Here is a 27,509-nt window from a genome sequence, read left to right as displayed (position 1 = left end):
ATGCATAAGCTTTTGTGTGTGTGACATCAAAGCTAAACAAAGCAAATGCTTTTAACAGAGAACAGTTCAGGATCGCTGAGGACATGGTGCTGTTTGTGTATATAGCGGTAACACATATCCGTGAGTTCAAGCAGCGGCTTATCAATATTTCATCTTTTCTATCGCCGTGTTTTTACCTTAAAACAACTCTGTTGACAGAGACCTGATGTATTCTTGGTGCGCAGTGAATGCTGAATTTCGAGATTCATGATTCAACAGTTGTATACGCGATGAAAACGTGATTCAAAGTAATCTAAGCCAACGTTTATGCCTTTTTTTTTTTTCAAGAAATCTAATATTCAGGTCTTAAAGCTCAGCTATCACTGTCCGCAGAATGCCTTAGACTAACTCAGAGGTAAGAACACAATGGTGAACACAACAGTGAAAGACAATGATAAACCTGTCCTTTATAGAGTCTCTAATCCCCTTCCCTACCCTTTTTATACCCCAGTGCATAGATCATACTATTGTATAGCAACACATAGAACATAGACTAAAACACTTCACAAAATGCAGATAAATAGATATTCAGAAATTTTTAAACATTTCCAAGTCCTTGGGAGAAACAGACGGCTCCTTCTTCCTCTTCTCCTCTGGGTAGGTGTCGAAGTTTGATGAGTCTCCCTCGTGTGCTACTTTAGGAATTATGGGTGGCTGAATATAGAGAGAGAGAGAGAAAGAAAGAGAAGAGAAGAGAGAATGAAAGTGGGAAAAAGAGGGAAAATATTTTCATTACGGTGACAGCCAGGTCTCCGTTATTCTGTATTGTCTGTCAAACTCTCGCATTCGGACGACACATCTGGAGCTTTGGACCGCGAGAGGAAAACCCAAAAGCCTCATGTCGAACCTTATTCCAAAATCAGCCCCCCCCCTTCCCAAATCCTGCTCCTTTTCACTTGTGTACAATGAATCATCATTAACCAGGGGTAATAACAACATTAAAAGACACTCCTGCACCACCGTGCGGTCCCTGGAACTACCGTTTTACGAGAGGAACGTAAAAATTCGAGGGAGCTCAAGCGTACAAATCAAACGCACGTTTTTGGTTCGGTCAGTAGTGAAAAAAAAAAAAAAAAAAAGACGCGGGCGAAATGAAGAAAAAGGAGATAGCGGAAAGCCAAAGCAAATACATTCTCCTAAGTGCTTTGCTTTTCTCGCACCACCTGGCTCCAGTTTGAAAGCTAAGACTACGTCACACCCACCTTCAGTTTCCTGTGAGGAACTGCATCCCAGTCTATTAGTCTGAACCACCTGTGTTTCTTCACATCCTCCGCTCCATTCTGAAAAAAAAAAAAAAACGACACAAAAGCAGAGGGAGGCCTTTTAAAAAAGAACTTTCCCGCTACATATATCCACGACAGTGGCACACACCTCATACCGTAATTTCTGCCTTGCATACCGTCTTTTGACGTTTTATTACAAATGATTACGCTGTACCGTGCAAGGGATTTCAAGTCCTTTTTAACTGACATGCCATGGAGGGTACACGGTCAGTGAAGCCGATAAGGAAATAAAATGAGAATGACATTCACACTTCTGTGAATACTGTGTTGTGAAAAAAAAAAACAAAAAAAACAGGGGAGTTTGTTAACATGAATTTAAGAATTTTAGCTCTGTGCCCAAAACAGCAATGTAAACAAATCCGGTTAAAAAGGCACTTATCTCATCTGAATAGGATCTATTAGACCTAATGTAGCTAGCGCACGTCAAAGCATGTTCTCCTTTCAATCTCCTTGTCATCTCTAAGCCTGGCCCATTTTCTGCTCGCTCCTCTATAACCTGTAGACTTTCCATGGGAAAGTTCGGAGGAGGAGGTAGAGATCCATGATAAAATAATCCCTCCAGATTTGCTTTGTTCCCTGGGCTGTGCTTTGCCAAAGAGGAGTCTGGGAACGCTCAGCCGCGGAGAGTAGTCACAGTGGCATCGCCACTCTCTATCACGAATAAACACACACACACTCACACACACACACCCTCACACACACACGCGTGCGCACACACACACACACACGCACGCACGCACGCACGCACGCACGCACGCACACACGCGCGCGCACACACACATACACACGCACGCACGCACGCACGCACACACACACACACACGTGCACAAACACAACCACACACAAACACACAGATATTACACGTATCTAGACATATAAGATGAATAAGTGGATGTAGAATATAAATAAGCACGCACACACACACACACAAACACACACAGAAGTGAACACAAACACACGCACGCACACACACACATGCTCACACACACACACACACACACACACATACACACACACACACACGCGTGCGCACACACACACATGCTCACTGGCCTTATTTTTAACCTCCGGCCTGATAGTAAATCATAAAGGAAACAAGCGGCGATAGACAAGGCTGCATTTGGACTGTTAGTGCACATCAAAAGCTTTCCTCTTATAGCGCTTTTTTTGCTGTTTTTTTTTTGAAAAATCACATTCTTCCTGCATCTGCACTTGAGCTTTTTCTCTGTCACAGAACAGAAAAAAACAGCTAAACTTAAACCAAAGAAAAGAGAGCTAGGAACAGACATCTGGAGAAGACAAAAGCTATTCACAAGGATGGTTCAAGAGAGAGTCAAGTGATTCAAAAGATCAAAAAAAGAGAGAGAGAAAACACACACACACACACACACACACACACACACTGGACTGTGTTTAGTCAGGGTTTATCACACGACAGAGAGGTGCTTCGCTGACTGTATGTTCACCTCACTCAGGTCGTTGTTAAAAGACTTAAAGCGTGACAATGTAAACCCAGGCCGTCCTCGGGGACCAGATAAAACATTGGCTCTCCAGCTCGTCTGGCTGCTGTGTGTGAGGCTCGCTGGGGAAGAGGGGTGTTAAGAGTGCTCTTCCCCGTGGTAATCTGTGTCAACACAGCTGCTAACACACTCACTCACACACACACATACACACACATACATTCATTCATCCACACACTCACTCATACACATACATTCACTCACCCACCCACACACACACACACTCGCACACACTCACCTGCACACTCACACACACACTCACAGCCACATGCACATGCACACGCACACACACACACACACACACTACCTGCACTGTGTGCACACTTGGCTAGGCTCTCTGAAAAAAAGCCTAATGCTGAGCTGTCTCTACTGCAGAGAAGAACTTCCTTTCGACAAGATAAACCAACACACTGTGACATACATACAAACACACACATGCACGCAACACACACACACACTCTCCCTACGCCACGGACACACTTGGCACGGCTCTCTAATAAAACAAACAGTGAGGCAGACGCAAACACAACACAGCCACCAGATGTGCGGTCTTCTCAGACTGAAAGCTCTGCTGAGATCAGTCTTAATGCTAACAGAGCTAACGCACACCACACCACACACGGGCAGAGAAAGAACTGAGAGAGTGTGCGAGTACACTGCCCACTGGGCTGGAGTCGTAAGAAACACGGCACAAAACCTTTCTGTTACTCTGGTATTGTTTTTTAAAAAAAAAACGTTTAAACTTTTTTGAGTGTTAGAACTAATAATGTTAACGCCAAAAGAATGTAAAAATCCATTGTGCCAGCTAAAACCAGTATAAATGATGAAGTCTGAGAAAGACATCAGAATCCAGAATGGTCTGAACGGTTCTAATGAGAGGCCTTGGCGTGTGGAATTGTATGTTGCCGCAGCGTAGAAAATAAAACCGTGCTCCTGGGAATTTCAAATTACACTCATTACTATCCCATTAAACCTCGAGGTCTGTTGGTGTTCTCAGTATAACCGCGTTAAGCTTCCAAAATTTAACATCCATTGAGTCCAATCCACATTAAAGACTGAATAATTATCATTAGGAGGTCATTAAAACCAACAGTGGTCATAGACTTTCAACCACTGTTGCTTTCATACACCTGAGCCTTTGTTTTTTGTTTTGTTTTTGTTTTTGTTTTTTTTTGGGGGGGGGGGGGGGTAAAATGATACTTTTTTCTTTTTTCAGGTGAAGTTCACACAGAACAGATGCTCATTGCTGATTGGAGAGTAAATCAGCAGAGAACTGATGAGGAAGAAGTCTCACCATGGTGCAACCGCTTGTTCAGAAAAGCCCTTGATCTCTCTCGCTAACTGGAAACAAATGCTACCACCAGGCTTTTGTCCCGGAGCTCTTTTCCTACTGAGCCAGTCCAGCCCCCCTAAAACAACCTGCAATTGTGAGGAGAACAGACAGTCCAGGTTCTCTAAAGCACAGCTTACGTCTGGTGGTTTGGGCTGTTATGTGCAAAAACCAGACACTCTGTCTAAACATGTGACATTTATATGCCCTGAAGAATGCATATTTGCAAAAGTGCATTTATATGTATACATAGATCTATGGATATATATATATATATATATGTAGATATATAGATCTGTCTGGAGGCTTTAATGCTTTTTCAGATATTGTGAGACTCTTTTAGAACCTCAAAGGGTGCTTCTTAACGAAAAAACGATGCGATTTATGGAGCCAAGCATTACGCCTCTGTGCAAGCTTTGTCTTCAGAAACCTTTTCTGTCAGCGCCGATACGTTGGACAGATCTATCTGGATCAGTCGCTCACTTCCAGACATCTCATTTAGTCTGATGACAGACAAAGCAAATTAGTGTCAAGATATTATACGACCGGAGGGATCCAGTAACGTTTTGTGAAAAACCCAGGGCACGACGGACGCGCGTCAGCGTTATTTAGGAAAGAGAAGACAGGGTTGTATTATTTTCAAATTTCAACCAAATTAAACAGCTCTTGGCTGAGCCTAAACGGAGACTATGAATATTTCTATGAATGCACGGATCCAGACAGATGCTAGATAGGAGATTTATGAGGTAGGTCTGATCTGGTCTACTTCATGATCAAATGGGGGCACATTAATATTTCCAAATATTACATTTTTCCATATTTATGGCTGCAGTTGTGAAAACACACATCACGAATTGCATCCCAGAGAACACTAAAAAAAACCCATTCGGGATCAGAAACCGTTCGAAGCTCTAGATGCTGCCAGCATTAACACTGTTATATACTTTGGCCTTTGAATTTAAGGCAACTCTAGGGAAGGTTAATAACATCTGCTAAAAACAATGATTCTGCTCATAAACATAAGTGTTTCCATAACTTGCCATTAACACACTAACTGACTCAATGAATTCAGTCAATGGTGCGACAAGGTCATAAAGGTACAGTAATGTGTACAGTATTCCACAGTGATACGATGGAATCTGTGTTTGTAAGAAACTTAACTATGTGCACCCTCTTTGTCTTACTGAGAAGTTTTACACAATGACACACAGTGCTTAAAATCTATAAGAACAAATCGATTAGCACTTTACTATAATGTTTCAAAATAGGCTAACAACTTCTTAGTCCTCTCCACTGGCTTTTAGCAGCCTCCGTGTTTCTGACGACAAAGAAATGTCGTAATCGTTTACTACACAACCTCTTGAAAGAGGTTCTTTTGTGGTTAAAACTTCAGTCGCATTTGCATTTAGCATGCGCTACAATGGTGGCTTTAAGTAAGATTCCACCGAAAATTTAGTCCATTTTCTTACAGCATTAATGGCTTTTGGGGGGTGGTCTAGGGCGGTCAAAAGAGTCAGAGATTTTGTCTGAGAATCTGCTGACCTTTGACCTTCGAGCCGTGCATAAAAACGAGGGAACACCTTGGTCCAAACTGGAGGGATGCAAGCGCTTTATGGAGGTTTAACAAAAGTCAAAGGTGAAACTACCCCCCCCCCCCTCGAGACGCTCACGCTGAGCGACGGTTTCCTTTATGTGAGTCCTGATCCGTCATCATTTCCTGCCGCTGGGCGTGTTCCGAGGGAGAGAGTCGAGCTTGTAACATTCCTCTCCATCTCGGAGCGTCGCATTCAATCCCTCCCCCTCACGGCCTATAAGTGGTATTCCGCCTCTGCTGCGTATGGCCACGGTGAACACACTCCCCTTAAAGGTTAAACGAATCTGACCCCGCGGCACGGCCCCTCATTACTGCCCGCCGTGGGGAACATCAGAGGGAGAGTTCTGGACAGGCAAAAGCACATCTCACCTCATAAAATTTCACAAAGACCCCTTCTCAGCAACAGAATACTGCCAGAAAAACAAAACAAAACGCAACAAGACAAAATAAACAAAATAAAACAAAACAAAAAAAAAATGTCTGGACAGGTCACTTGCAGAAGAGGACAAAACTTTCTGCTAAGAAATGCAAGAGGAATTGAACTTATCAGCTCTCTCAGACTGGAGTTTCCGTTTTCCCCGATTTTCAGTGGGAAAGTGTGAGGCAGATGTGCAGTATTTTTGAACCATCTTTCTCTGGTCCACTTAAAACCACAACACTTCCAGTATTAACACTAGACTAACATAACAAGTGCATGATTAGCTCCCTGTAGCCTCTGTGGTATCAGACTAACACAAAAGAGATTTAATTTACGAATGGAGAAATATTCACTGGAAACATGAGAGGAGCTTAACTCCAGCGTCGCCTCCTCGCATTGAAGTCCTCCCATAAATGTCTTAACGAGTCAGGCAGTCGTATACCGGTTCTCCAGTCTTCTCCTGCTCCATTCAGCCCTCGGGATCAGAGGGACATACTGGCTACACACTGTCGTTATTTTAGTCTCAGGATATGAACAAAAATTAAACTCATTATGTCATATCATTGGAATAAAAAAAACAAAAAAACCTATTCATTGGGAAAGAATGCCCTGTCCTGATTAACCCCGTGAAGCGTTCTGTCTGTCAGTGCTGTGAAGGAGAGGAGAGGTAAAGGAGAGTGGGGGGTGTCTGTGAAGCGTTCTGTCTGTCAGTGCTGTGAAGGAGAGGAGAGGTAAAGGAGAGTGGGGGGTGTCTGTGAAGCGTTCTGTCAGTGCTGTGAAGGAGAGGAGAGGTAAAGGAGAGTGGGGGGTGTCTGTGAAGCGTTCTGTCTGTCAGTGCTGTGAAGGAGAGGAGAGGTAAAGGAGAGTGGGGGGTGTCTGTGAAGCGTTCTGTCTGTCAGTGCTGTGAAGGAGAGGAGAGGTAAAGGAGAGTGTGGGGTGTCTGTGAAGCGTTCTGTCTGTCAGTGCTGTGAAGGAGAGGAGAGGTAAAGGAGAGTGTGGGGTGTCTGTGAAGCGTTCTGTCTGTCAGTGCTGTGAAGGAGAGGAGAGGTAAAGGAGAGTGGGGGGTGTCTGTGAAGCGTTCTGTCTGTCAGTGCTGTGAAGGAGAGGAGAGGTAAAGGAGAGTGGGGGGTGTCTGAGGCTGATGGTTCTCATTGTCTTACTTTGAGACTACCCAGCCTCTTCCCTTTGTCCACCACAAGCAGCTTCTTAATGAGGTCTCTGTACGGAGAGGACAAAACACACACACAACACATACACACACACACACACACACACACACACACACACACACACACACACAACACAATGCTCTAATCAGTAGGGTTACGACAAGAGAAAAACACTGATGTTAACCAAACATTCATCAACAGTGACTGTCAAACTCAGCAAGAGGATATACATGTGTGTGTATATATATATATATATATATACACACACACACACACACACACACATACATACAATTTTGTAGAATAGTTATTGAACTTGAAATGTTTCAACAATTCAACAGTTAAAGTAAGAACTGAATTGTACTCCTTCTTATATCATTAGGGTTTCATATATATGGGTATATGTAAATATATATGCAGTGTTTTAATATATATATATATATATATATATATAGGGTTACATATATACACAATTGTGTGCCCTATTGCAAAGCCTGTCATATTCTAATGAATGTCTATGGCATGACCCAGTGTTGTCTAAGTCTTTAGATTGTTTGCTTTGTAAGGGATGACTTTATCTTTACGCTACCACAAAACTCAACAAGGACCTCTTATCACATTTAGCCGCTTATTTCAAGAGGCAGAAAAAGTCTCTGGGTTCTTGCTTGAGAGCCTAGACAGATGTCAGCAAAATTTAAAAAACAAAACAAAACAAAACAAAAAAAACAAAACAAAACAACAACAACAACAAAAAAACAATGACATCTATCCCCTGTGTGTGCCAAAAAACCGTCAGCGTGTGTCGCTGATGACAGGACTAAACCAGAGGAGGCCGAAACTGACACTGTTTATTAGATATCGCGAGTTTTTCTGACATCGACTCGCCTCTCAGCAGACCTCTCATCAAAGCGGCTCTGTCTCTAAACTTTATCTGTGATCCGTATGTTTTAATCTGCATGCTCTGTATCACCTTCAATGTCTCTCTCTCTCTCGCTCTCTCTCTCTCACACACACACACACACACACACACATACGCATGCACAGACGCAATGAGATTCTCAGATATCGCTGGTATCGGTTTCACTAAACAGCTGTGTGACAGGCTGGTTTTAATTACCAGTCTTTTTTTTTTAATAGTATTGGGTCCTGTTCTGGCCACATTTTTCCTGAGACAAATGAAAGAATAATACAGTTTAAGCTACAGCTGGCCAACACTGTGATCTAATTTGTGTACAAAAGCTGAACTATTTAGACTACTAATAGTCTAAAATCTTCTGGTCCAAATCGTCTGCTGGATCCTCGTGATGGCAACAGAGGTCCAAATGTTACATCATATTACATGCAAATCCTGACACAGGAGATAGATATCTCCTTAATAAATAAAACTCAACAGGTCATCTTCAGTACAGAGGAAAAAAACAACCCGTGTTAACTTGTATTGAATACCTGTATTCACACGTATTTCCTTTTTTTAAATGCATTTCATTGGTCAATGGACTGACCACAAATATCTAAAGCGGTCTAACTGATACAAAGGCTAGTTTGAGGACATCTTGTTCTTTTGGTTATTTCTGAAACACTTACTGAATGTTCACTGCAGCGCTAAAGTAAAAGTTAGCATGCCTAATGCAACCAGTCTTTCAAGCAGCTGTTATTTAAAAGATTCGATCCTCTGGTTAAGATGGATTCAATCTTATTTTCAATGAGAGGCATTTTTGCCTGGGTCAGCACCGATAACAAGCTCTTCTTTTTTTTTGTTTTTTTAATGCTTCAGTCTGACATAGAGGTTTCTCTGAAACTGTATAAGCCTTTGAGAAGTCTTCTGGTTCCAAACATTAAAAGGGTTTACCTGAAATTAGGAGATGAGTCCAACCCACCCCCCCCCCAACACACCCACCCTCCAAGATCCTTTAAAAAAAATACAAATCTGTTTCTTAGTATGTAAAACACTTCCCGGGCCTCTAATCTGTCGGATCTGTGGCATGCTACCAGCTGTTGTGTACAAAGGCATTGAGGTATACAGACAGCTGAAGGCGCCTTCAGAGACAACACAGCACTCCAAGCCTCATCCTGCTTCCCTCCACTCCACAGAATACACTGTGAATCTTACCGTGCGTACAGCACTGAAAAACAGTTGCAAATGTTTCAGAAAACGATTCGTAGTTGCTCTAGAAGGAGAAATCGACCCAGATACAGAAACTGGATATACAAAATAGGATTTTTTTTTATCCAAAGCATTCTGATTTCTCAAATATGTAGTGCTTTCATTTCCATCTCCTGCACTCCAGTGTGGTATATTCCATAATCCCGCTGAATATACATGAAATGTTGCTGCGTTTCAGTAACATCTGACCATAACATTAAGACATCTGTATTTTTGGAGTTGCAGTTTCTCTCTCGCTCTCTCTCTCTCTTACTTGACATAGAAGTCCAGATGGCGAGGACATTCAAGCTTGGCAGAAAGAACCTTCTGGTAGATTCCTAAAGGGTTGTCATCGAAAAATGGTGGGTACCTAAAAATCGGAAACAAACAAAACTAAGAAATAAAAATCACAAATACTCATTCGTGTGTTATTTCAAACTTACAAACAAACAAAAAGATTTAAAGGACAAACAGTTAAAGGAAATTGCTTTGAATAAAAGTGTCTGCTAAATGAATAAATGTAATGTAGATGTAAAAGCATACATTAGTACATCTGGAAAGCCAGATAAATGCTGATGATCGTAGGTGCTGCTGACACTCAGAGTTATCTCTACGCTTTGAAGCTTTCAGTGAACAAGTGCTGTTTTGCAACTGTCTCACTTTTTCCCTTGTGCTTCTGGTCTGTGAGGTCACCTGAGGTCATGCAAAAACACGACATGGAAAAGACACTGAGTGACATTCCTGTGACTCAACGGCATCTGGATGGATAGTTACCGGGCTCTCGCGTCCTCCCCGGCCTGTTTTCGTGCCTGGTCACATTTGTCACACAGCATCAATAGTATTTTAGACCGCATCTTACACACATTAGGGTCAAAAATATAAGAAACACACTTGTCTTTTCAGTCTAAAGAGCAGCACTCAGGTAGGTCAGAAAAAAAAAAAGATGACAAAGGGAAATGTTTTGTGATGGCACCGTTAAACGCAATTTGAGCTTCGAGCTTATTTTCAGGTAACCATTTTAGCGGACAGAAACTCCGCTAATCTAATCTTAAAAGGTTTTTTTTCGTGCAGCTGTTGGTGAAATGAAGTCAAAACAATCAGTGGGGAAAAAAAGTGCAGGATACATTCAGAAAGGTCACTTTGAATTTTCTCTGAATTTCCTGTTTCTTTTCAATCCCCTTTATACAACCGCTCAACGCCGGCTGGCAACGCACGAAATGTTAAGCAACATCTTTGTTATGCTTTTTCCATTAATACCAGAACTGCAGGGGAGAAACCTGCTCATCACAGATTCATCAAGTGTACTTCAAAGGACTTCAAAGAAAGTGGTTAAGACGGACAACAGGGTCTTTCAACAAGTCACTACTAGCCACCTAACCCAGTGATCCAGACCACATCCGTCTGACTTCGCCTTTGCTGCTTGACAGAAACATGACAGAAATGACTGAAAATGGAAAAGTGTGGAGGTTATAACTGAGAAGGAGGTCACTGTCTGGCGTGTGAGAGTGTGTGTGTGTGTGTGTGTGTGTGTGTGCGTGTGAATCCAGGATGCTGTCTGGACAGCGCGGCTCTCGCCCTGCTGACCGTGAAAGGCTGTGGATGGAGAAAGGCAGTCGTTTCTCAGGGCTGTTTCTGAGCATAATAACATTTTCAAACATTTTCTGACTTACGTAACACCTTTGCCTTCTCCAGTGTTTCAACAGAGAAAGGCCAGAGAGTCAAACTGGTCCAACATTCTATTTGTTTTAAAATGACTCATTTGTATTCCAGAACGACACAAAGGACTAGATAAACACGACGTTGAGTAATGATCTCCTGTCTGGAACGGAGAACCTTGAAACATTCAAAATTCAAGCACCTCCTGAAAATAAATCTGAAATTCAAGACCCCTTAAAAATTGAAACGGCGATAAGATTATTGACCTATATTCAGCATCCGTCATCCGGAATGTTCTGTACCCCACAGGAAGATGCTGAATGCAGGCATGTTTGGAGAGCTTAAACACGACCCAGATCTGAAAAATGACATCACGCGGAATCTTTCGTGCTTGGAAACATCGCCCAAAAAACCAGCTATAATCCACGACTCCAAAGTGAAGCCTGCTAAACATCTCGACATGCAAGTACAAGATGTCTGACAAAACAAGCAGATGACTGCAACAAAGCTGCTCCAAAGCCCTCCGATTTAAGGGAACATTTGTCTTGGCTACAGAGAGAGAACCCCTGAATAGGCAGAAATCGACTCAGGGCAAAGGACATTCAGTGGAGGGGTACTTCAAAGCCGGCCTGATTTACTGCGACTCGGACACGTTGGGCTGTATTTTTTTTTTCTTTTTTTTTCCCCCGTCAATTTAAGGAGGTTAGGAACCTCTAACAACCTTCATCTAGGCAGAAAGGGGTCACCACGCTGTCTGTGTTCTTTATCTCTAAGGCAGTAAAATTCTTCTCTTGTCTCTCTCTTTCACACACACACACACACACACACACACACACACACACACTAAAAAAGGGGGCATCCATCATCTAGTGGGTGTCAGCGTTCTGTGCCTAATTCGCACTCTTCCAACACAATGATCCAACCCAGATCATTAAACAGCACTAAGGAGCTTGTTCAGTGCTTTTCGTGACCTGTTCAGTCCTTGGGTCTGGACCGGTCCGGGCCGGTCCATCCTTGGCTGGACTCTGTTTGCACTGAGGGACAAGCCACACTTCCTTCCTGCCGTATGTAGCCACCAAAGGCGGGAGAGCTAGCCAACGATAACACAGCGTCTGGCTGCGGTGCAGTAGGCGACACACATGGTCAGCCTGTGAGGGAGTCGGTGGGGTGTGTGAAAGATACACACAGCTCTGGCAGTGGGGGAAAAGTAAGGAGGGAGAGAGACCAGGACAGAGTCCAGGCTCCGTCTGAGAAAGATACACAATGTCACAGCTGAGGAGTAACACAGGGACAGAACTGTCACCAGAGAGAGAGAACATGATGGGACGAAGATCAAAGGTCAATTAACGCGCCCATGTCCAGATGGAAAAAAAACCCTCAAGTGTCTTCAGACCCACGTATGTCACTGGAAGAGAGGTGTTTTATGTTAAACGTTTTCGCTTAAAAAAAAAAGAAAAAGAAAATGAATGAGAAACACTTAAACTTTGCTCTTATGAAACAGGTACATCATTAACAGAGCAACAAGGCACTTTTCACCTCATGCAGTGCCTCTAAGTTTGACCATAAAAGTTTCAGGCCTCAGGGCACATAAATTGCTACAGTCTGCAAACACACAAAGCAAACAACAGAACTGCAGTAAAACGCCAGTATGGTTTCAACGGTATGTCACCACAATTTCGCTTTAAACTCATAAGGGTGGATATTTTGAATACATAAGCTCATGCACTGATCCACTGTAAGTGAATACGGTTATTCATAAACGCCAAAGAAAATTTCCAGTTCAGCCTCTGATGGAATCCGTCTTCATCCGGTACATCCTGTCTCCCAAACCAAGTCGCATTTGGCTTGAAGTGTGGAGGCTATGACATGTGCCATTATATAGATCAATAGTAATCTGCAAAGGACTATTTTCCTCCTAATTACGAAGCCAGGACCAAACTATTCGGTCTTTTCTGAGATGGATGTTGTGTGCTTGGGCTCTGTCTCTTTGGGACACACTGTCTTTTACGCTGCCTATTCAAAATATCGACCATAAAAACACTAAAAGTTGTTGGGAACTTGAGGGAAAAAAACAAAACAATTAAGGCTCATTTTACCACAATTTCTTGCTAAGTGTGTGACCAAGTCCCACAACAATTACCTTTTTGGCCACGCGATAAACCCATTCATCCAAACATCAGTCCCTCATTTAGAGCAAAATGAACATGTTTCACCATTATGTCGAAATGTACACCAATGTTCATGTCAGTTGTTTCAAGTTTCTGAGACCAGAATACCACTAGCCATTACTGTCAGTTCTGAAATATTTTAATGCCGTATTTCACCTTTAGTTTGTATTAGTGATCAATAATACCAGGGTAAATAGGTTCTGAGTGATCAGACACACCGTACCTCCAGAGATAGAATCTGCAGTGTTTTGAGACACGCTAACAATACAACACTGACCTCTTGTGGTCAAACTCTATAACTACAGCTGTTAATAACTTTCCTCCACATGTCCCCAACCCATATCTCCAGATTAGAAAGTGCATTCACCGCATCCTCACAAACTATCTCACGCCATTCTCCTTCAAACCTCTGACCTCACGTCTCAAACAGATCTGTTAGATCCATTCCCTCTCTCTCAAATCGGTCACCACAGCACTGTAGCTTTGATATTAGTGAAATCCATAACTGTCCAGCAACACCAGGGGGACCAATAAACAGTGGCAGCTGTTCGACAGATCCAGGATCATTGGAGTTTAATATAAGTGAGGCAATGTCTTTGTTGAAAGTTTGATGGTAAATTGGCACAGATCTTTGCTTGAGGGGATATCAAATTTACGAGTGTGTTTCTCATGGCTGAGTATGTTGGCAGATGAACAGTGGGGTGAATTGAGAGCAGTCTTACAGGTAAAGGCTGTGTTTCACGGCTCTGTCTGACAAACTTTCTCACTTTTCCCTGTTATCTGATCTCTGAACGCCTTTTAAATCCCTTGGGCATGATGCAGATTTTCACCGTGAACCTGCGGGCAGCTGACGACATGCAATCTGCTCCTCTTGTAAAATGCATCATCTGTTTCAGAGAGAATTTCTGAGTGATAATGTGAGCATGACTCATTCAGGTGATTCTGTGCTGTGGTGTGTTGCGTGGTATCATTTTGTCTTGAGCTGTGGTGATTTGTGTGGCGTTGTGTTCTATGTCTTGCGGTCATTTTGTGTCGTGTGCGTTGTGTGTTTTGTGTTATGTCGCTGTTATGTTGTGTCACTTTGTGCTGTTGTGTTGTGTTTGTTGTGTTGTATTGTGTCATGTTGTGAATCTGGTATGTTGGTTGTGGTGCTGTGGTATACATATGTGTGGAATGGATAGGGGTTCTTCAGGACCTTTTTTTGTGTACCCACCCAGACAGCATCTCGAAGATGAGCACCCCTAAAGCCCACCAATCCACCGCCAGGCCATGACCTTTGCCCTGGATGACCTCTGGAGCCAGATACTCTGGGGTCCCACACAGGGTCCAGGTCCTAAAAATAAAAAAAAAAACAAAACAAAACAAAGAGTCTGTCACTGATCTGCATCAAACCATCTATTAATAAACAACACATTACATAAACATGTAAACAAAACCAATCAAAGAGGTCAAACAATCACACTGTCTATATGTGTCAGTTTCCTTAGGCCACATGACGAATGTTCTCCACACATAATATTTTTCACTACCACTATGTTTTTCACCACTTACACTGAACAGAGGGAGACAAGATTTACTCTTTTTCTGTGTTTGTGTGTATGTGTGTGTCTTTGGCAGCCAATCAAACTGAAACATCATTATCAGACCTGTCTTATCTCATTCTCATCCATTAAAATCTAAAGTAATTAATCCATTAAGTTTGACTACGTTTGCTCATTCCTCCCATCCATACTGAATCACTAATACATGTATTACAGCGTCAGCCATCCAGTAGCAGGACCGGCCATGAGTAACGTCTCCAGAAGAGAAATTAGGTGATCTGACATCAGTTTACAGGACAGTTTACAGGACTGTGGAATGTCCCAAACTGTCTGCTGTCAGACTCCACCCTGTTGTTCCCAGACCACTGTCTGCTGTCAGAGTCCACCCTGTTGTTTCCAGACCACTGTCTGCTGTCACATCAACCCTATTGTTGTAGTGCCGAGACACAGAAAAAATAGACAACAACAGGGTTGACATGGACACCAAACAGACAACAACAGGAATGACACTGACAACAAACAGCAAATTCAGTCAAACCCCCCCCCCCCCCCCCCCACCCCCCCAAACAGTCACAGTTTTCTCACTCTGCAGTGCTGTCATTTCCCCAGGCAAACGCTGGTGATGTTGCACTAAGTATACAGTTTCATGTAAGTATCCAAAAATGTAAGTATACATCAAGACATCAATTATGTCATAAACACAAATGTTTACTGTAATAAGTGTTGAAATGTTGTTTGACGTACAAAGTGCAAAGACATGATTTGTTTTCGAGCCAATTATGTTTCTGTATCAAACTATATGCGACACATCATACAGCATTTATGACGCCTCTCTCTGTCTCCCCTCAGTTCAGCTCAGAGATGTTAAATCACTCAAAATCGCCTGACAGATCAGTGTAATTCTAATAAACTGCAACAGCTGTTTTTAAAAGCAGCCAAATTAGTCATCGATTGCTAAAAATAAGTGAAAATGCCACGGGGAAAAGCTATTTCATGTTGAGATTACGGCTCTTTTTTCAGGAAAACAATCTTATGGATTCATGTATTCAAATGGTTTGAGGCAGTAACAAATTTGGCGCACGGAGGCACATTTAGAATTGAAACGACACAGCTACAAGTGTTTTGCCTTTTTCTTTGAAGTGATGGCACCAGGCAGTGCGATGAAAACAGCCTGCTCTCCAGTGGGACTCATTCTGCACCATCAAGATGCAGCCGTAGACAAGTCCCCCTCCCGTCCCACCCCCCGTCTGTTTCCTCCTCCTTGTGTCCACATACACATTGTTACAGCAACTCCTTATACTGCATATGTGTGTGTGTGTGTGTGTGTGTATTCTCTTGCACATGTACATATGTATATTTGTATGTGTGTGTGTGGGTGTGCATGAGTGTGTGTACGTGTGCTGGTGCATGTGCTTGTGCCTGTGTTTGTCTGCGTGTGTGTGTGTGTGTGTGTGTGTGTGCGTGTGCATGTGCATGTGCTTGTGCCTGTGTTTGCCTGTGTGTATATGTAAGGGCAGGTCTCCAGAGGGGTCATTAAATTCAAGCTAAGCTCATGTACAGACAAACACTTCACCAAACCAGCTCATAGCAGTGTTCTCTGTTATACTGAAGACTACTCCTCACTCTGTTCTCTGTTATACTGAAGACTACTCCTCACCCCGCTCTCTGTTATACTGAAGACTACTCCTCACTCTGTTCTCTGTTATACTGAAGACTACTCCTCACTCTGTTCTCTGTTATACTGAAGACTACTCCTCACACTGCTCTCCTCTCTACTGAAGACTACTCCTCACACTGCTCTCTGTTACACTGGAGACTACCCCTCACCCTGCTTTCTGTCATACTGTAGACTACTCCTCACTCTGTTCTCTGTTATATTGAAGACTACTCCTCACTCTGTTCTCTGTTATACTGAAGACTACTCCTCACACTGCTCTCCTCTCTACTGAAGACTACTCCTCACACTGCTCTCTGTTACACTGGAGACTACTCCTCACCCTGCTTTCTGTCATACTGTAGACTACTCCTCACTCTGTTCTCTGTTATATTGAAGACTACTCCTCACTCTGTTCTCTGTTATCTACTGAAGACTACTCCTCACTCTGTTCTCTGTTATACTGAAGACTACTCCTCACACTGCTCTCTGTTATACTGAAGACTACTCCTCACACTGCTTTCTGTCATACTGTAGACTACTCCTCACTCTGTTCTCTGTTGTACTGAAGATTACTCCTCACACTGCTCTCTGTTACACTGGAGACTACTCCTCACACTGCTTTCCTCTCTACTGAAGACTACTCCTCATACTGTTCTCCTCTCTACTGAAGACTACTCCTCACTCTGTTCTCTGTTATACTGAAGACTACTCCTCATACTGTTCTCTGTTATACTGAAGACTACTCCTCACTCTGTTCTCTGTTATACTGAAGACTACTCCTCACACTGCTCTCCTCTCTACTGAAGACTACTCCTCACACTGCTCTCTGTTACACTGGAGACTACTCCTCACACTGCTCTCCTCTCTACTGAAGACTACTCCTCACACTGCTCTCTGTTATACTGAAGACTACTCCTCACTCTGTTCTCTGTTATACTGTAGACTACTCCTCACACCGCTCTCTGTTATACTGAAGACTACTCCTCACACTGCTCTCTGTTATACTGAAGACTACTCCTCACACTGTTCTCCTCTCTTTACTGAAGCCTACTCCTCACACTGCTCTCCTCTGTACTGAAGACTACTCCTCACACTGCTCTCTGTTACACTGAAGACTACTCCTCACACTGCTCTCTGTTACACTGGAGACTACTCCTCACACTGCTCTCCTCTCTACTGAAGACTACTCCTCACACTGCTCTCTGTTATACTGAAGACTACTCCTCACTCTGTTCTCTGTTATACTGTAGACTACTCCTCACACCGCTCTCTGTTATACTGAAGACTACTCCTCACACTGCTCTCTGTTATACTGAAGACTACTCCTCACTCTGTTCTCTGTTATACTGTAGACTACTCCTCACACCGCTCTCTGTTATACTGAAGACTACTCCTCACACTGCTCTCTGTTATACTGAAGACTACTCCTCACACTGTTCTCCTCTCTTTACTGAAGCCTACTCCCCACATTTCTCTCTGCTCTACTGAGGACAGTTTCGGATAACAGAGTGTGTAGTGAAGCACAGGACAAACAGCCCACCGTTTCACTACACACACATTCTTTAACTCAATTTTATGAGCTTTGTAATCATGGCAAGCCAGCCTGAGCTCTAATGCACTTTGGACTAGGTTTGGATTCAGTCCAAATGCTACTGCACTGGTTCTACTGTCCTGTTTAGAATAAGAGCCACAACATCAGCAATGCACTACAGCCTTGCTCTTGCTTAAATGGCTTTTGTTGACTTCAGATGCATTAAAAATGTGATTATGGGCCTGTGTGAGACAGCTTGATATATTGCTAATTATAAAGTGACACTTGTTAAGTGTGATATACACTTGTCAAACGTTAAGAGGGCACTATTTGAAATGTTTTATTAAAAGAAAATGTGAAATGACATGATGGCATGGTTTGGGTATCTTTACCAAACAAACACAACTCAATGAACAATAGGTTTCTTGCCATGCTGTGTCTTTGTATCATTCTACATTTTTCAAAGAATGCCCTCTTAAAGATTTCTTTATGTCTAGCATATAATATGTGAAGAATAATGTTTGGTAAGAAATATCACCAAAGTCCTAAATAGGTTGCTTATGATCCTGAGCCAAAGACATTATCCTCTTCCATAGGGTTCAGATGAACTTTAAAGACAGTTTATATTTAACATGTTTAACATTCCAGGTTGCCCCACGGAATACAGGCCTGGTTCAAATGCCTTGCCGACCAGCTTCACTACCTTACTGACCAGGTAGCCATATCAAACAAAACCTTACTGCGTATAATACAGCAGCCTTTAATCAGCAAACAATACAAAGCAAAGCAAAGCAAAGCAAAGCAAAGCAAAGCAAAGCAAAACAAAGCAAAGCAAAGCAAAGCAAAGCAAAGCAAAGCAAAACAAAACAAAACAAAACAAAGCAAAGCAAAGCAAAGCAAACAAAGCAAAGCAAGCAAGCAAAGCAAAGCAAAGCAAAGCAAACAAAACAAAGCAAAGCAAAGCAAAGCAAAGCAAAGCAAAGCAAAGCAAAACAAAACAAAACAAAGCAATGCAATGCAATGCAAAGCAAAGCAAAGCAAAGCAAAACAAAACAAAAGAAAATAAAAACACTTGTGGCTGCTTATTGACCAGTCAGAATACCAGGTTCAACAATGAAGTAGAATAAATGACAAATAAATTTAAATAAGGTTGGGATGTTAGAGCCCTGGCTAAACTTTCTCACAGTAAATCAATCCTAACACCCTTTCGGATCAATTTAAAACTGGAGCGAGATACCAGTCAGTCAATCTCCAAAACCACTCTAACACTGTCTATATCACATAACAGACAGAGTAAGTCTGAGCCCACACCAGTGCAAAACAACAGAAATACCAGGTTTTGAATCACAAGTGGCTGAGGGTGGAGTTTTACAACCCTTATTAGCCAGAGAAGCACATTTTGTTATGAGAAAAGAAAAGGGAAAAATACCACCTTTGGTACTGTAATTTCAGAAATACATCTTGGAATCACATGGGATGAATAAATTATGAGCGTCCCCATTTTGCTGTGGCTGAAGCAGGGATATTTCTCCAGGGGGAAAATGGACCTGAGATGATGTATCATTAATGGACCTCTCAAAAGTCTGGGTTTGGTTTCCAGTGTTGGGACAGAATTTGTATCCCAACACTGCTAAAAGAAATGTGTGAAAGAAAAATTCACAAAAAATGGACACAACTCAACTCACACACACACAAAAAAAACCCCAAAACACTGAAACAGCTTTTAATCACTCCACATTTTTGTTTGGTTTTGTGGGGAACAGAGAACCAAAAAAACCTGTTTTCATGCAGAAACCAGAAACTGCTTTATCAGCATCCTCTTTAACAGAATGTGATATCTGTTCCTGAATAGTTCAGGCTTTAAATCTTCATATTACAGTTCTATCGCTTGTTGGCACTTTCCTGAGAGCCCCTTTTTAGAGACTACATAGACTACATGAGGGAATGTTAACCTGAAATATGAATAATAATAATAACAATAACAATAATCATCGACACTTAATCAATAATACTGATTAATACCTAATCAAGCAGGGCCACAAGGTCTCTACAGGTGCTCTGTAATCTTTAAAGATAAAAAGAAAACCCATTCCTACCTGTCCACAAGCTTTTTGGCAAAGCCAAAGTCTGTGAGCTTAATGTGCCCCTCGCAGTCCAGCAGTATGTTTTCGGGTTTTAAGTCTCTGTATACAATATCTCTGGAGTGGAGGTACTCCAGAGCACACACTATCTCGGCGGTGTAGAAGAGTCCCGTGTCGTTGCTGAACTTCCCCCGGTTACGCAGGTAGCTGAAGAGTTCTCCCCCAGGCATATACTCCATCAGCATATACAGACACCTCTCATCATGATGGGTCCAGTATCTGATGACAAGACGATCACAAGGGGAAATTACCGCGGTGAATAACGCAGAGGCGACTATTAGCATGTAGATGTGACCCTAACATAGGATGGAAACATTTGGTGTACTTCCGTACGATTTCCTTGTGGTTCCTTTCTAAGTAATGAATTATGTTACAAACGTACTAATATTTTGATGATATGAAGTCAGCCTACATCCAAACTCAGCTAAAGAGTAATAAAGAGTAATTCTGCCTCATGGTATGAATATCAGATAGACAAAAAAAGAAAAGAGAACCCTGTTACAGAGAGTGTGTTGATGGCCACCTGTATATCCAGACATATTTTTATGGAGTGGACTCTTATACTAACTAAAATAATCCCTCTGCCGTAGTCTTAACATAGAAATAAGAGAGCCCATGTATGTATTTTATATACATGTCGTCCTTTTTCTTTACAATACAATTTAGCTGTCTCTATTACAGTTGAGGCTCAGTGAAATGAAAGAGAACACTGCTTAACACTGACACACTGATAAACTTCTCATATACACACGAGAGAGTTTCTTCAAGGTCATCTGGTGTTGGAACGCGATAACTAAATCCTAACTTTAAATGAAATCCAAACCGTTGAGAAATAAGATAGATAGAGGGATGAGGTTTTGAAACAGGACAAGTTGTGCTGACAGAAAGATAGCTTGTGTAGTCAGACAGGTTATGCAGACGGACAGGTTCGAGTAGACAGACAGGCTGGAGCAGACAGACAGGTTGGAGAAGACAGGTTATGCAGACAGACAGGTTGGAGTAGACAGACAGGCTGGAGCGGACAGACAGGTTGTGCAGACAGACAGGTTGGAGTAGACAGACAGGCTGGAGCAGACAGACAGGTTGTGCAGACAGACAGGTTGGAGTAGACAGACAGGCTGGAGCACACAGACAGGTTGGAACACACAGACAGGTTGGAACAGAACTCACAGTCTGACGAGGAAAGGATGGTTGACCTCTGTCAGAACTTCCTTCTCATTGTGAACATGCTGCTGCTGCTTTAACCGAATCACGTCGACAATCTTCATGGACTTCAGAGCGAAAAAAGTCCTCGTTCTCTTATCCCGAACCAGCACCACTCGACCAAACGTCCCTGTCCCTGCAGACAAGTCACCAGCAACATGTAGACACATCTAGTTGTACAGAACAACACTGAGACTAATGATCTGCACGAGAGAAGGAAAACAAACACTGCAGAGCTAATGTTAATGTCTGTATTCTTAACAAGGTATCCTTTCTGCCCTCATTGGCTGTTTTTCTTTACAACACCGAGGTAAATGGTGTTAACACTGTCTCTGATAAAGTGACAGGAGGACAAAACTAATATCTGTCCACTAATTTAGAAAACTGAACAAAAGATTAACAAACACACAATTTCAGAGGCACACAATTTTTGATAATTAAGCTTTGTATTGATGGTATTGTTTTCCTCTCACTGTTTCCAGGAGGTCCTGACACTCAGCTCTCACTAAACATTTCAGTCAGGGCAATGCTATGTGCTTGGTAAGCAAATACAAGACAAACATTATGCAACTAATTTAAATGCTCTTCAATACATCGAGCTAATTTGTAAACCGATAAAAACACGGTCAGAATTTCCCGTGTCATCATATCGTCATATTGCAGAGTGACTGTTCCACTCAGCACAAGACAAATTTTCACAGAGGGAAAGTGGAGCGTGCATGCTGATGAATTAATAAAAGTGTTTGTCTGCTCTCTAAGAGAGGAGAATGGACGAGAGAGGGAGAGAGAGAGAAATAGCCAGGTAGACAGATATAGTACATCGAGAGAGAGAGAGAGAGAGAAAGAGAGAGGGAGGGGGGTACGGGGGGAGGGATAGTATCCGTTTTTTTAAACCTGCCTTTTCATAGCCCGGCCTATTACACGTGTTGTAATGAGTTTTTAATGTAGTACCGGGTGAGAAATGAAACAGCCAAACAAATCACACCTCTGTTGTATGGGAGTTCACAACGGCCCTGCATCTGTCGATAAAGCTAAATGGGAAGCAAATACCTTTCGGGACATTTACACTTGCTGTTCCGCGGGCAACATCTAAGCCCCTAGATAGTGTATCATTGAATAACAATACGGTCCAAGGAGGGAATTAACATATGTCAAAGAATCACCGTTGGCCCTGTACTGGAGATAAATCATTAACAAATAATAAGATATCCTTCCCGCGAAAAATAAAAGAAAAAGGAAAAGTTTCAATACATAGCTTACTGATAAATGCGAGCCATTACTCATAATAGAGTAATAGTTTTATGATACTATCATTACCCTCTTATTCAGGTTGGCTAGTAGCCTCCTGAACAAATATACCCAAGGCGAAGGCTCCAAGTCAATACACACACACAGGCTAACAACAGAAACTGCTAAATGAAGACGTGTACTCATGGGTCATTGAGTTATTACAGCGTGTGATGAATTTACCCACCCACAGTGGCGACGGTGTCAAAGACGCTCAAGGAAAAATCTCTGCAGTTGTGCAGGGACTGACATGTAGCACCAGCAGGTAGGTGAGCAGTCTTCTTACTGCTGTCCCGGGCTGGTTCCGCGTTACCCCCTGTCGAAGCTTTCGCTGCGGTCATCCTTTAACACCCGAAAGACCTCTCTCCACTGCATCCATATTCCTGTACTGTCACGAACAATTTCAGTCTGTTTTGCTCAGAATTACAGTTGCCGACCTGGGCATCCATAACAATATTCAAGTGTAACAACGGAAGATGCATTTTTTTTTAAAAAAAATAAGAAACTCGCCTCACGGAGAAAATGCCAGGACGTTTGATGATCACTTAGATACCTGCTTCACATTGTCGAATAGGCAAATGCTGGAGTTGACAGCCTACACGCGACAATGCAGCGCTTTAACATCGCACAGCCACAATTTGTCGCATCCTGAACAGAAAACTACATCAATAAACTCTTATCGAGGGACCTACACAACAACAACTAGGCTCGAAGCAATACACATCTACACAGAATCGCCGACGAGGAGGAGTCAAATGCATGGATTACCCTTCAACCCACAGGCAACCCCATCTGACAGAAACATAATGACCCTGCGGGCTATTGCTATAGCCGACTCTTTCTTCTCAGCCTACCACCAGGAAACCCCTTTGGACCACTCCCCTTTATTGACACACTGAAGAGTTTCATTGGAAAAATGATCGCATATCTGCTTATGATCTCCATTAAACTAATTCGTTCCTGAATTAGTCATGTGCAGTTCAAAGGCAAAACATTACAACTCAGTTACTTAGAAATCAATTTACAGGACACCAATTTACATCTGATGGTAACTGAGTTCGATTCAGATATTGCAGTCTCCTGTAATTGCATTATATAATTGAATGTGTGTGTGTGTGTGTGCATGTGTGTGTGCATGTGTGTGTGCGCATGTGTGTGTGTATGTGTGTGTGTGTGTGTGTGTGTATGTGTGCACGCGCATGTATGTGCATACACATCCCACCATAAAAAATGGGAAAGAAAAATGCATGGATGAAAGAAATGTATGGTTAGGATTAGCCTGAAAGTCACTGCAAATATATACTGTATATAGCCTATATATTAATATACTCATGCATAACTACTTACGTATTGAACTCAGATTTCTCCCTTGACATACACTTCCATTTATTTTAGTCCAGTCCAACATGCTCTAAATATTTCAGAGGGTTGTTTAACCATGTATGTGCTGACAAGGACTCTAATCTTATGGTAGTACATTTACGAAGCACACTTCTCAGTTGATCTTTGAAGGTGAAATCTCTCAGCAGCCAAGGGGATGTGATTTAGAAGGTAATATAAACACTATCACTGTATATCTTAAAACATTCATTCATTATACAAAAGAAAGATCTCTGTCAATACATTTAAAGTGACAGATTGAAAAAGTAAGTCACAGCTCTGGATGTCTGGTCCTCTATAAAATACGGAGCACTCAGCATTTGTCTCCACTGCATTCTTGTGCAGTGCTGTCTGTTTTGAGTGGTCTAGAAATCTCTCAGAGACATTTGTATTCATCCCAGGATGGGCCAGGGAAGCTCCCCTACAGGCATTTACTGCAGCTAACCACTCTCTCTCTCTCTCTCTCCCTCTCCCCCCCCCTCTCTCTCTCCCTCTCCCCCCCTCTCTCCCTCTCCCACTCTCCCCCCCCCCCCCTCTCTCCCCCCCCCTCCCTCTGATCATCATTTCCCCCTCTTTTCTCTGGTCAGACAGAGGTTTGGTCCACGAGAGAAGTGCACTTTGGCACTTAAAGTGCATATGATCAGAAAGTGGAAGACTGAACATCACAACTGGTGGTGCACATGACTGACACAGTCATGTGCCCAATAAATAAGGAAATATTAAATAAATAGATAAATAAATATAGTGGAGGGAAACATTTTTATGATGATGATGTCCCGCCTCCATTTTAAGAACCTCTTCTCACACCCATCACTACTCACCCACTCTCTTTTTTCACCAGGTTTCAAACATCAGTCTCCATATTTCCATTCATTTTAAAAGACAGCATAAGTGGAAGGATGACTTGTGTGTGCTGTCCACGTCTTTTAAAGACCAGCTGAATTTTGAATAGACTAATCAACCAGATCAGCCTTTTTTTAAACTGAGTGGTATTTGGGTATCCACTAAACTGTGATTATTTTTTTGCAGAGATACAATGTGACAGCAACAATGATATAAAATAATACAGTCAGTCAGACCTGTTCTGTCGTATCATGAACCTGTTAATCTATAAGGTCCAGCTGTCTTATGGAACTCTGAGCAGAAAGCATCTACAAAAGAAGCCTTTAGCGGTGAGTGAAATGTTATTGGTTCAGGGACCTGCATACGTCTAATTCAGACTCCTATGAGGCAGATGTTTGTATGATTCTGTATGGTCAAAATAACCGCATGTATGTCAGTAGTAACTCTTCCCCCTAGATGCTTCCAGTCATCTGTGTGCCCAGGTGATTATATATACACACACACACACACACACACACACACACACACACATATATATATATATATATACACACACACACACACATGTATGTATGTATGTATGTATGTATGTATGTATATGTATATGTATAAATATAAATGCTCAGGAATATGTATCCATGTATACTGTCCAGTTTTATATGGCCACTCAAACAGTTTTTATGCTGCATATGGTCATGCCACTCTGATTGGTACATGCAACAGCTCGGCTGTGACCAGGCTGTCATTAATGCCACTGTCGTGTTTCTGAGACTGGTGCTGTTCTCGTTGAAGAATCACTGCAGGGTTGGTCGTGTCTGTGTTTCCGTCTGTTACACGTAACAGAAGTAAAAGCCTATCACATCTGCAGGAGGGACTGAGTGCACAGAGCTGCTGGAGTTCTGCAGCCGTGTGGCTTCTCTCAGTGCCTCTTACTGCGGCTCTGTGGCGTGACTGTAATCTACAACACATTGCAGTTGCCATGCAAGAGCACAGCGGGCGGTGCAGGCGCAATCGCTACCACTAGTCTCTGCTATGCGGGACTGCATCTCCCAAACAAAAAAAAACAAAACAAACAAACAAACAAACAAACACAAAATAATGACATCACAAAGAATATTCTTATACCTCATTTTCCTGATCTGCTCTGAGGGCAGATTAAAGACTCATTGTACATTAGGTATTAATTGTGTGCAGGTAATTAGGTGGGTAAATATAGCACAACTGTTGCATTCGTAAGTATTGTCATCTGACATTTCTGCGTTAATTATAATACTGAACAGGTAATCATGCAATAATCAAACACACGAGATGAGTGCTAATGCGCACATAGGAAACATTCGTATCTTTGTGAGGAGATAACCATGGGAGTTTAAATTGTACAGATACGGTCATTAAATTTAACGTGCAGATGTTTTCCGCTTTGAGTCATAATTACCTTTCTGTGTGCTAAACGTGGAATAAGGGCCAGAAAGCTTCCTACTTTTATCACTGGGGTTGTTTCTATGACTGGAACAAACCAATCATTCCCTGAGTTATCTACGATAAGAACGTTACATGACAGAATGAAAGGCGATGTGTCATATCTGAGTAAACGCGATATGTATATATATATATATATTTTTTTTTCTGTGCTCGTAATGATAAGAACCTCACTCTTGTGATGAATCTCCGCCCTAGAGCTGTGGTCTCACTGGGAAATGGGGCTGGGAGAGAGAGAGAGAGATGAATGGATAAAGCGTTGACTAAGACAGTCATTATTTGTTGCAGTACATAGATAAATAAATAAAATCATGTTTGGATCTTTTTGAAAGCGGAAAGCCTTCTCAGCAACCTCTCTGACCGGTACTTGGCCTAAGTACCCGCCCCCAGTATTACCGCACCGGATTTTCTATTTGTTTCTGTTAGAATTGTCAGTAAGTCCCTCTATGTTCCGTTCCAGTTTTCGAGTATTGGTAGGACTAGTCCTCATGACGGTCAGCTTGACATTTCTTTGATTCTGTTTTCCTTTGCCAATTAAAATACCCCCCCCCCCCCCCCCCCCCCCCCCGAGTGTAGAGCAACATCAATGTTGTCATCAGTCCATTCGTCTTCTTTGCCATCTTCTCCTGTAATGTCATAAAGGTTGGCAGGATAAAATGACCATAGTGAGGAGATGAGAATTAATCGTGGGCACCAGCGTAAGGCTTACTACTTATGAAACCCTTTATCTGTGCATAACGTATATATAAGCCTACTTTATAGAGAGAATATAGGGAGGATACATCAGTACCATAAAACCTTGATTATTATCATACAATCATTAAATAGATATTCTTTTTTACCACACAAATTCTCCTTTCATGGAGCATCATTCATCCTGGGTTTAAAGTGAAGAGGGAGAACATACATACAGAGGAGGAAGAATAACAGTTCCAGTTTTTCATCTCACTCCCACACTTTGCTGTGTGCTGATGAGGGTGTATTAGTGGGGAAACACACGTGTCCATTTCAGAGGCCCTTTGGGGATTAGGATGCATCCTGTGAGTGCCGCTAATGTGTCACAGAAATCTAATTCAACCGAGTCCACAACTCCGACCGCACAGAAGAGTCTCCTTTAAGTTTCACAG

The 27,509-nt window shown here is 42.3% G+C and overlaps 1 protein-coding gene across 1 annotated transcript; it reads right to left on the bottom strand.

Annotated features, from left to right (window-relative positions):
• Positions 1-567: 567 nt before the first annotated feature.
• Positions 568-23,021, bottom strand: LOC115822673 (cAMP-dependent protein kinase catalytic subunit PRKX-like). The gene is made up of 8 exons (XM_030786587.1): positions 22,868-23,021; positions 21,361-21,529; positions 20,146-20,409; positions 14,534-14,653; positions 9,771-9,866; positions 7,345-7,402; positions 1,242-1,319; positions 568-693 (listed from the first exon to the last, which is right to left on the bottom strand). The coding sequence occupies exons 1-8, from the start codon at positions 23,019-23,021 to the stop codon at positions 568-570; spliced, it is 1,065 nt and encodes a 354-aa protein (XP_030642447.1).
• Positions 23,022-27,509: the final 4,488 nt, after the last annotated feature.

Source organism: Chanos chanos, chromosome 10, assembly GCF_902362185.1.
Source record: "Chanos chanos chromosome 10, fChaCha1.1, whole genome shotgun sequence".
In the NCBI taxonomy this organism is placed as follows: Eukaryota; Metazoa; Chordata; class Actinopteri; order Gonorynchiformes; family Chanidae; genus Chanos; species Chanos chanos.
The sequence above is the reverse complement of the archived record's forward strand: the minus strand, read 5'-3'. Positions and strand labels throughout refer to the sequence as shown.